Source organism: Lytechinus pictus, chromosome 6 (genome assembly GCF_037042905.1).
Source record: "Lytechinus pictus isolate F3 Inbred chromosome 6, Lp3.0, whole genome shotgun sequence".
NCBI classification, from domain to species: domain Eukaryota; kingdom Metazoa; phylum Echinodermata; class Echinoidea; order Temnopleuroida; family Toxopneustidae; genus Lytechinus; species Lytechinus pictus.
This window is the reverse complement of record NC_087250.1, coordinates 26914745-26926801: the sequence shown is the minus strand read 5'-3', so window position 1 is coordinate 26926801 and position 12057 is coordinate 26914745. Positions and strand designations below refer to the sequence as shown.

General features: G+C 34.6%; 1 protein-coding gene across 4 annotated transcripts in view; it reads left to right on the top strand.

The window, feature by feature from the left end:
• Positions 1–12057, top strand: part of LOC129263635 (dynamin-binding protein-like) — a 53808-nt gene that overhangs the window by 7987 nt on the left and 33764 nt on the right. For 3 of the 4 annotated variants that reach the window (XM_064101298.1, XM_064101296.1, XM_064101299.1), the window contains exons 5-10: positions 858–1001; positions 4164–4250; positions 5265–5341; positions 6395–6536; positions 6933–7096; positions 9232–9312. In XM_064101298.1, the coding sequence (XP_063957368.1) occupies positions 858–1001; positions 4164–4250; positions 5265–5341; positions 6395–6536; positions 6933–7096; positions 9232–9312 (695 nt within the window). The remainder of the gene's footprint in view (positions 1–857; positions 1002–4163; positions 4251–5264; positions 5342–6394; positions 6537–6932; positions 7097–9231; positions 9313–12057) is intronic. The other variant, XM_064101297.1, reaches the window with a different exon arrangement.

The window sequence follows — 12057 nt, the reverse complement described above, 5'->3', positions numbered from 1 at the left end:
TATATCTTGGTGCTAAGACCTTTGTGTTATCATTCAGGTTCAGTTCTTGGTGTTAATATCTTTGTGATAAAGACATTGTATTTGGATGTTGCGTTGTTGGTGTTAACATGTTTGTGTTATCAGTTATGTAAATTTCCTCTCAGAGCCCACATTCTAATCACTCAAGATTTGAATCCTTTTGTTTTTAGCTCATCCGGCCCAAAGGGCCAGATGAGCTTATGGCGTCTGTCGATCGTCCACAATTTCAAAATGCTTTCTTCTTTGTTATTTCAAGTCTGATTTCAAATCTTTTTGCTTTATATGATAGCACTAGGTGGGGGATCCGAAACTTCTATACAGAATTTTGAAACTCATTAAATATGCTAATTTATGTATATTTTTCAAATTTCACAAAAAAAATGTTTCTCCTTTATTTGTTAACCAATTTCGATTTTTCTTTTGCTTCCATCTGGTAGAGCTACATGAGGTTCACCATGGTACTACACAGAATTTAGAAATTTTGACTAGTTATGCTGATTTAAACGGAATTTATTCATAAATCACAAAAATTGCTTCTTCTCTGTCATTTCTTCAATTTCAATTCTGTTCCTCACCTTATGTCACCAATATAATTCACTACAGTATCAACTGGGCTGAAATTTAAAAATTGTTTCAAATTTCGTTGCACGATGCCGCATGGGCACCACATCATTGATGTGCTACATGTAGTTTAAGTAAAAATCTGTTACCAATATATTTCTTTGTATTAGTTGTGTGTAAAACAAAAAATATTATTACTGTCATCCACCTTGCGGTCAAAATATTATTATTATCAGTGTCTCGTAAAGTGATCTGTTATTATCTTCACCTTTGTGCAGTTCTTCAGCAACATTCCTCTACGAGTAAAGGTCCGTCTGGCCAGGCTGCAGTAGGTGATCTTCTGGGAATAGGAGGGGTAGAGGAGACAGCGCCCTCTCAGTCAAAACCCAGTAGACCAGCTCCAGCTAGGCCAGCAATGCCAGGTAAATATCAATATGAATAGTGAATGAACTGTCACACCAGGAACCCGTCTTACAAAGAGATTTGATTGATCCAATCATTCGTAACGCTATGGAAATCCATCAGTGTCATAATTTTTTCTATAGGAGATTGGCACAATATCCTTTGTAAACAAAGAGAAGCACAGTAAATTTTCAAGAAAACAATGAATGCATGAATATACATCATAGTAAGAAAATATTTTGAACAAACATGCATGATACATGTTGATGTTGCAGGCCGTCCATAGTTGCGATTGATTGGATCAATAGTAATTCTTTGTAAGATGGGGCCCAGGAACCCATATTACAAAGAGTTGTGATTGATCTGATCACACACAACTATGGGCGGCCAGCAATGTCAACATTTAAACTGCATGTTTGTTCAAAATATTTTCCAGAAATGATGTATGTACACACCTTCATCATTCTCTTGAAAACATTTTCATTGTGATTCTCTTTGTTTAGTAAGGACATTGTGCAAATCTCCTGTAGAAAAAAATATGGTATGGTTGGATTTCCATACAGTTGAGATTGATTGGATCAATCGTAACTCTTTGTAAAATGGGGCCCATAACACACACCTTAGCGTAGAACATTTCTGTATGATTGATCACATTAACTACGATGTGTACATTCACGAAAATCAATCATGCAATTAATCGCAATACACCTTTGTGTTGCAGTAGCCTGGGCTCAGTCTTATAAAGAGTTGCGATTCAGTTTCAGATTATTTCCATAATTCACATATATACAAACATTTTATATTGGTTGACATGGGTATAACACATCATGAAATGAAATAAATGGTTCTTGAGACAAATAGGAGTTTATACACAATAAGAATTTAAACAATTATCCTACTATGTAGGGTAAGGCGGGGTAAGTTGTGACACTTTTTGCATTTTGCATGATAGAATTGATATTACTAATAATATTGTAGAAATAAGTACCTTGCCTTTAAATTTGATTCTTGGGAAATATTTTTCACCTATATATAACTTTCTACCCCCACACTGAAAGTCGTTGTGACCTTTGAAAAAAAAACGATGTCAAGTGGCACAACTTGCCCCATCTGTGGGGTAAGTTGTGCCACCTTCTAGGGTAAGTTGAGCCACAAAAACTATGTACAAAATGTATGCGGGAAGAACCAGCATGTCAATTTTTTATTTAAAGTCTTTTCACTTGCTAATTCTCTATAAATACTAACATTCTCTAAAAGTAAAAGAACTGTCATGTGAATTTGCTCTTTTCTGCCTGCATATCGATGGCTTTTTAAGGTTTGATTGTTTTTTTATTTACATTACCATAAGAATTACCATGGCTCAACTTGCCCCATGTTGGCTGGCTCAACTTACCCCAGTCCGAACTTAATGCGATAATTTCGCATCCACACATTTCTTATGCATCCACCATGTAAAAGATTGTGACAAGAATGAAGATCCATACCTGGACTGACAATGTTGTTCTTATGTCTTTTTATATGTAAAGACGTGTGTGTGTAAAAAACACTTATCTATTTCACACCCTTTTTTACTTTTTTGGCTGAAATTTGTATTTTTCCCTCTAAAAAAGTACTTTTTGTTTCAAAGTTGAAAACAATGTGGTGGGTGAAGGGTTATGTAATGGGTCATCAATACATGACACCACCATAATGTCTGACTCATTCATTATTGGCCTGGGGGTGGTGGCTCAACTTGCCCCTATGCTCAACTTACCCCGCCTTCCCCTACTTATATCAACAAGTGAACCATATAATGAATAAACAATGGTAATTTCACATGTTCAGGGAGGAATAAAATCCCAACTATATGGAAATCCATTGATGTCATAATTATTTTCTTCTGGGAATTTGTACAACAATGTCCCTTGTATTAACAGAAGCACATAGAATGTATTTGTAAGAAAGCGATAAATGTACAAATAAAGTTAGTACAAAAACGTGTGCCCACCAGAAAATACACTCCTTCATTCCGAGTGTTGAACGTAGACAACAACACTACAAACAATGTCCGGCAAGCCTTGAAAAACAAACTTTATAGAATGTAATCACCTGACTTCTCAATTAAATATCTAAAAGATGGTAGAACTTGAACTTTTGTATTTCATATATGCTCATTTTCTGGTGGGATGCACTTAATTCTTAGCACAACTGCATGTTATATCTAGAAAATATTTTGAACGAACTCTCAGGTTAAAGTTGATGTTGCTTGATTTCCATAGTGGTGGTTGATTGGATAAATGTCATTTTATATTAACCCCTTTCATATCGATTGACAGGGCTTATCTATGACATATTCTCATGAAGTAAGATTTTTTTTTAACCTTTTTTTTTTCTTCCTTGTGACTAATTCAAACATTTCTGTTTGAATAAAATATTTCAAGCCAGGTTAGGCCTAAAAAAGATATGTTTGTTACTCAAATAACAAATGTGGATATGCCACCAAGGGCATGGTATAAGTTAAGATCAAGTCTACTTTTCAAATCTTGTTTGCTAAAAATTTTATCAGTGACACATTCTGAATTTTGTTATGATAATTTGACTCATAGCCTATCAAAGTGAATAATTTGAGAAGCTTATCACGTACATGTATAATCATTATTAGTGATAAGGAGTTTTTATAAAGCAGGGTCCAGGTTACACAAAGGCTATATCAATCACTAAATGATAATGGCCAATCATGATCACTGTGGCATGTGTAATATGTTCATAAACTAACCAGGAACCAATCAGAAATGTTCTTTCATATCTGCAATCCATTGTAAACCGTTTGTGCTACTGGGGTCTTGGTCTAAAGTTCATCTGCCTCACTGCACTCATCTACAATCTTTAGATTACTCAGGCATATAATCTCTTCTAGCTACTATGTGCATTACATGTACACTCATCCATTCTATTTCTACATGTAGTGCTACATGCTATTGATGGTTATACACGTACGTACATGAATTTGAGACTATTTGGATTATGCTTCAATCAAATCTGTTTTGGATAAAACTTTACGTGTGTTCAACACTTTCAACTAGTGAGCATTTTTTCACCGACAACTCTACCTTATAGGTTACTGAAATCCTTGCTCCTGTTTGACACAGAATAGATTAGTGCATTGTATAATTGACCCTTCTTGAAATTATTCTGTGTTCCAGCAAAGAAGCGAGTCCCGCCTGGTAGACCTGTCCCTCCGAGACTAGGACCAGGTATGAAGACAGACCAAGAAGGCACGTCAGAAGCGGGTAAGATTTAGACCTATCGGGTGTTACAAGAAACTTGTGATCAATTGCAAGTCAATTTTTGGTCCCTAAATCAATCATATCTCTTGCAGTTAATTTCAAATTAGTGATTGACTGCTAATCTTCTCCTTGAAAGAAGAAGTTTAATCTGATTTGCTACAGCTAACGTTGATTTATCAGTTGTAAAATTGCAACAGAATATTTGCAATTGATTGCAGATATTTTCTTGCTACACCCCTAGTCTCAGACCTCTTTAAGAACCGTTTAATCAGTTTTTAGTTTTGTGTGTTTTTTATCAAACTTTTAAGAATAATATTCAGTAAACGGATCATGAATACGGTATGTTAAGTAGGGAATTTTTAAGTGTAGTGGCACTAAGTAGGATTTCTAAAACTTGTTTGGATGATGAGTTTTGTTTTGTATGTTTTTCAAAATTTTTAAGAACAATAGGATTTTAGGCTTGAAAATAGTTGAAAAAGAAATTGTAAAGAATGTGATTTTTTGACAATGCTAGCAGCTTTGGGTATGAATGTGGTATAAATTAAAAGTTTTCCAGGATATAAAAAACAATAGAACAAAATAAACAGAATTAAGGAAGAAAGCAGAATTCACAAACTTTTTTGGAAAACACTATTTTTTCAGGCCTTTTAATTGTGGGCTTCAATCAAAAGAAAAGGCAAACTCAAAACATCGTCCAATCAAGTGAAACTGCATAAATGAAAAATCTGCCTTTCAAACCTGTTTGCAGTGTAGTGCATTTGCCAAGCTTTTGATTTTTTGAAAATTTTTTTGCTTGTCAAATTTTTCCTCTGAAAAAATGTGCCCCCCTTTTTGAAAATCCTGGATCCGCCCCTGAGTGGAATGTTCAGACCGGTTTTCAAGTTGAATATTATTATTTGTTGTAAGTATCCACTTTATACATTCAACCATCTTTTTTACTGGAAATCTGAAGAAAATTTCTTTGCAATTTGATAAAGGTTTTTGAGACACTTCTTTGCGTTTTTCGTTTCACCATAGTGAATGGGGAGGGGCACCCTGCCGAGGCTGTTGCCAATTTACAGAGCAAGATATCACAACTCAAAGAAGAGATCGAGGTACGTTTCTTGTGTACGAAAATCACTATTATGTTCTTTAAAGTGCTATTGAATGTACTTTGTATTTGTATAAAAGTGCCTTATGGGGCATTGCAAGAAACTTGTGATCAGTTGCAAGTCTCCATTCTGTTCCTAAATCAATCATAAGTCTTGACAGTAGTTGTGAATTTACAATTGATTCTTTATATGCTTCTTGAAACAAGGAATGTAATCTGATTCACTTGTCAAATTGCAATAGAAAATTTGCAATTTGATCGCAAGTATTTTCTTGCAACTCTCCCTTAGAAATACAATTCATTTTAACTTTTATGGTGCTTTCCAAATTAATATTTATTCATTTCTGTTTTTTATGTTTGGAGCTTTGCAACTGATAAGGATTTTCCCATGTTCAGTATATTAATAATAATGATAATAACATTGATAATATGACCATTCATATAGCGCAATATACTTCTACCCCTGGGTTGAGAGTATCACAATATGGATCAATTTCTTGCTCAAATGAAAATATGGCTGAAATTCAAACCTACAACCCTCTGTCTCAAAGTTCGAAGACTAATCCACTGGGCCACAATGCTCCTTATAATCAGTTCTAGAATTTAATACATGTTATTAAAGGCCACCGCACACCTTACGACTGTTCGCGATCTGATTTTGGAACAAATCGCATTTTGCTCATTTTCTGAAAATGTGAATGGAACATTTTATTTGAGGTTGAAATTAATTGAAAGAATACTGATATTACTATTTTGAAAGATTACAAGCCTTTATTTTAGTAGTTTCAAATCGTAGGCAATCGTACGACTGCTATGACGTCATTACGACTAGATATTAAATTTGCTTTTATTCTAAAAAGGATGATAGCATAGTCACAGATTTGAATATAGGTATTCGTACGATGATTTAGAACATTACACAGTAAGATATTCCAAGTCTCAATATTAGCATCAAATTCTACTAAATTTTTATACTGAAATTGGGTCGCAGGCCAATCGTAAGGTGTGCCGTCGCCTTAAGGCATTGATACTTTATTGGTTTCTTTTGTTCGTACAGACCCAGCGACTTCAGAAATCCAATCTAGTAAGAGAGTGTGCATTTGTTACTGTGGAGAAGGACAAAGCTGAACTACAGCAACAGATAGCTGATGAAGAACTAGACATTTTGGAAAAAGAGAAGCAAGTCCAATCTTTACAAGGTATAGAACACTGGTGAACAGATTACGGAGGCCATGCACCCCCTCCCCCCCCCCAAAAAAAAAAAGAAGTTAGGACCAAGAGGAAAAAAGGATGAAAGGTAGAAAGTGGTGAAATGTAATGCTATTTTCTAAAGAAAGAGACGCTCTATTCAACGAGGCTCTATTTCACCTCATGCGAAATCTCGCACCATCGCTATTTGTATATTGGCCAGTGAGTCTACTTTTGTGACCGAGGTATCAATCAGAGCTTCAAAAAATAATGGGAAAACGAGGGTTAAAGTTCAGAGTTCACTCAAGCCTAAGATGGGCAAACTCTACTGTCCAATGAAACTTCCAAGCAGTTCCTAAAATATACGGGCCAGTGAGTTTACTTAGTCTTCCTACTTGTTTTTTTAGATCAACTTTCAGAGCTGATGCCCGAGCCGCCTCCAGCGCCAAAAATGACACCGGCCGATTTCAGAGAGAAGGTGGTGAAGGAATTACTGAAGACGGAGGATGATTATGTGAGGGATATCAAACTATGTCAGGAAGGATTTATGACTGTCTTACAAGAAAATCAGGTAAGACAGAGAGAGAGTGTGAAGGGGAGGGGGGGAGGTAGGATAGATGTACAGAGAGAGAGAGAGACAAGGGGGGGGGTTGAACTTGAAAGAGAAAATGAAATGATGCGAACTAGAGACAGAAAGAAAATAAAACAGAAGATTATAAAGGGGAAAAATAAAGAAAGAGAGATAGATTTACATTGAGAGCGAAAAATTAAAAGACATATAGGAGAGGAAGAGAGAGATAATGATAAGAGGGGGGGGGGGGGAATTTCCAATTCAGGGGGGTTTGGAATGCTAGAGAAAAATGAAATGATGCAAAATAATAACAGAAAAATAAAGACAGAAGATTATAGAGAGATAGAGAGAACCAAAGACTGAAATAAGATTGACATTGAGAGCAAAAGATTTATAGGGAGACATAATGGCCCGAATTCACAAAGGTGGCTTTGAAAACCCACGGTTGAATCCATGGTTTATGCAGATTTCCTGTTTAAATTACGCTTAATTTAGCGCGTATCGGGCGTGTGTATAAGAAATGTCGAATGCTGATGCGCGCTTTTGTCACAATGCGCCAAATTGACGCCTGTTACCATGGTTAGATACGCTATTTTATTCACGAGTCCACTGTTTGAAAAGTGGACTATTAATTCATAACAGTGGACTCATTAATAAAATAGCGTGCATAACCTCGGCAACAGGCATCAATTTGGCGCACTGTGACAAATGCGCGCATCAGCATTGGACATTTTTTAATATACGCTGTAAAATAAGCGTAATTTATACAGGAAATCTGCATAAACCATGGACTCAACCGTTGGTTTTGAAACCACCTTTGTGAATTCGGGCCTCAGAAAGGGTTAGAGATAGTCAGGGATGAGAGGGAAAGAGAGGCAGAGAGAGGGGAAAAGAAAGCACTATTACATTGAGTTAATGTGTGTAATTATTAGTCATTTTATTGTGGCATGACTTTGTTTTGTTACCTTTTTGGATATACATGTAGTTGCATGAAAAATTGTGATTTTATTTATTGTGTATAAACGCAGCAGTTTTATACATCAATTTAAATATATTTATATTATATATACTCTGCATGGTGAGATTCCCCTATTCATATTTATATATAAACATATAGTTGGATAGTGAAATGCCATAAAGCAGAATATGTTAGAATGAAAATAAAAGTGATTTTCTATGTTTATTGTTGCAGTTTTACATCACTGTTCGCATGTTATTCAGTTTTGTTAAGTGTACGTATATACATGGATATGCTAAAGCATGTTATTTTGTTTTATACTGCTTTATATGTAATAGTCCCTACATGTATGCCTTTATGTGTAGTGTGCTGAGAATGAACAACTATAATGCCATATTATCATGACTAATTGTGAAATTATATTGTTTACAATGCTTTTGAAATCAATGAAAGTGCTTTGTACAAGTATTAGCAATATGAAATGTCCATTACCCCCCCCCCCCCCAAAAAAAAAAGTGTTGCTATTCCAAAGTATACAACTTCTGATAATATTTACTTTGTGAATTAAATTTGATTGTGACACTATTTTCTCATTTCTGGTTTATTAAGAACAATTCTTATAATGAAGTCATTCAAAGCATGCCCAACCAATCGAGGAAGTTCAAAAGTCTAGTAATTTGACCCCCCCCCCTCCCAAAAAGCAACTGAACAAAGAGCAAGCATGCAAAGTCAAACATGGCACTTTTGACAGTTCTTTTAAGTTTTGCATATATATTAAATTCTATTTCCAATTATAAACTTTGAGAATTTAAAATGTACCTGTATGCTTTGTAGAATATTTTGATACAATTTCTGTTAGGTTAAATGGCTACTTAGTGTGCAAAATTTCAGGATTTCATGAAATGCTTACACATTGCTACTGCTTTGAATTTCATTGCAGTAAAGCCATGTTCATGAAATTTAAACACAACTCACATTTTGACATGAATTTAGAAATGTCAAGCATGTTCTGCCAAAACTCAACAATTTTGTTAATACTTTAAACACAGCATATTTCAATATTTCTGTCAAAATGTCAAAGTCCTGATATAGTTCTGAGCATACTGCATTAGATACCCTCACCATTCTCCCCAGTCACCAGTGTATTACTCCCTCCCATTGTTTTGCTTTTAACCAGATGATTATCAGTGAGATTTTGATAGCGCATGCCGAAGAAGAATTGGAAGAATTGGAACGGAGCGGAGAGAAGAAGAAAGCGGTCAGAATTGTGTCCCATATTTTAACAGGATGCTATATACTGAACTAACACTAACAAGCACTTATATTGGATTTTGAACATGCACTAACTAATTGACTTTATTCTGCATTTGAAGTTTAACAAAAACTGTGCAAAAGATTGGACTAATGAGTAGGAGCTATGATTATATTCAATAATTGAATGCAGAGCTGAGGTGATACCTGTATGCAAGGCATGAAAGACATAGATTTCCTTACAAATATTACAAACATTTAGTAAAGATGGCCTGCAGTTACCATATGCATTGCATATAACTACAGTACATGTACAGTACATGTATGTATCAAGCAGTAAATGCTGAATATTATTTTTCAAAACAAAAGCGAGTACCTGCCAGTTAATGTGTCCTAAGTTGTGTTAAACTATCAACATTATATTGGAATCATAATGACGCCATGACTTCATATTATACACCTTTATGCTGTATGGTGCATATAATCCGTTGACTTCTGAATTCCGTAATTCCCATAGACTTTGCACAGGTATCAACCGGTTCCAGTTGGCAACGGGTTAACAAATTAGTGTGATTTTTCTCACTTTATCTGAATGCTAAAAAAATGCTGTCAGGCTTTGTTGCAACGTATCTGAATGAACCTTAAGACTTTTAATACAAAAATACTATTCTTTATTATAAAACGCTTCCCCGAAACTTTTCCTTAAAACCTGATATACTGAATCAAACATTTTTTATAAAGCAATATCTGTGAGAATTTAAAGTTTGTACAAAAAAACCTTGTGTTTTTTTTGTGCTAGACCTATGACTTACACATAATTAACCTTTACACTTTTCACTATAAACCTTATATTTTTAGCCTGTTTGCTTTATTAAACTTAGCATTATTTATGCATACATACTGCACTTTGAATGCATGCTGATCTGACATGTATGCATACTACAGCTCCACATACATTGCCCTTGGAAAAACTCAGTACTTTGGACTAACATTATTAATCTTATCTCAAGTATGTATTGCTTCTGCATAAAAATTGTTAATCTGCAGTTGGTCCGATTTATGGTCTTTGTACACAGATACATGTAGTACTAAAAAAGCTTTCACTGTTCATATTTAAACATCAATTACTTGGATTGCATGAATTGACTTTGAACATGCCTGTAGATGCATCATGTTTTTGTTTTCTCTCATTTGGTTTGGTTTTTAAATCTTATCTGCTTGTTTGCTGTGATTTTTTACTTTATATAATCGTATTCTCCAAGTGATGTTTGTTTTATTGTGTTAGTATTGTAGCGATTGCACTATTAACATTTCTAACCTTTTAATGACCATGCTTATGATATACACGTATGGTAAGTTCCCCCAAGTCTGCGCAGTCCCCCTCGTCTGTGCACACGCGTATCTGCGCGATTCTAGAAAAATAGATACGTAAAGACCACAGACTTTACTACTGCAATACATAGACAGATATATTCATTAAAAACTGTGACTTTGGGCATTTCATGTGACAACCTCTAAATGCAGCTTTTCTCATCAAAATCCCTGAATCATGGGTAAAGTGAATGGGTGCGCAGACTTGGGGCAACATTTTGTGTGCAATTTTAAAATGAATGGCCGAGGTATTTTTAAAGGAAATCATATATTTCTTTCAAATTTTTATGAGCTTTTTGGCACACATACTCATAAGAAGATCGGGAACATTATCAAAGTAAATTTTTGTGAAAGAAAAAGAAATTCATGTTTATCTTAAGTTAAATAGTTGGTTGGTGCTCATAGGTGAAGTAACCATGAATTGCTGATATCATGTTAGGGATGATCTTATACCCAATTCTTAAAAGTTTCCTCTAACCAAGATGTTTTATTTGTCCACTTTTGAAGATTTTGTCAAGGCAATCCTTCAATCAACGTCATTTCCCTTGTGCTGCTCAGTGCGTTGATATCTCAGAAGATTTTTTTTTTTTTTTTTGGCAGAAGCAGAAGTTATTTGATTAAAAGATATTTAAAGTGAATGGGATTCAACATTGTTGAGTCATTAGGATACTAATAATATCACAAGAATTTCTGCATGTACATGTATGTATGCCATTGTTTTTAGAGTATTTATACATACTGTAGTTTATTATTCATTATTGTGAGGAATTAGACTTTCAATTCAAATAATTTATTTCACTCAAGAAAATTTACAGTTTTCCAAGTTATGGAGAAATTACTCATTGACAAGAAGGAACAATATAAAGTAAATAAAATGATAATAATGTAAAGCAATTTACAAAATAGACTTTGTGTGTAGACTCACATATTTTGAACGATATATTCTTAAAGAGTTTGTTGCATACAGCTAAAATCAACAGGAAAATGCTGGTTGAAGACTACCCATTGGTAGTACAGTAAAGCTCATTCTGATGTTAAAGGAGAATGAAACTCTTGGAGCAAGTTAGCTTTCGTGAAAGCAGAAAAATCAAAGAATAAGATCAACAAAAATTTGAGTAAAATAGGACTAGCAATAGAAGAGTTATGAGCATTTGAATGTCGAGATCATTAATGCTATGGAGATCCTCCCATTGGCAATACGACCAAGATCTATGATGTCACAGATGAACAACTCTCCCCTTTTGGACACTGAAAATATACCCCAAAACATCTTTTTGCTCATTCTATTAAATCATATGACAAACGATTCATCAATGATATAATGTTGTGAAACCTCTGTACTTGTCCTCTCATAAAGAGAACACCTCACCTTGTGATAGAC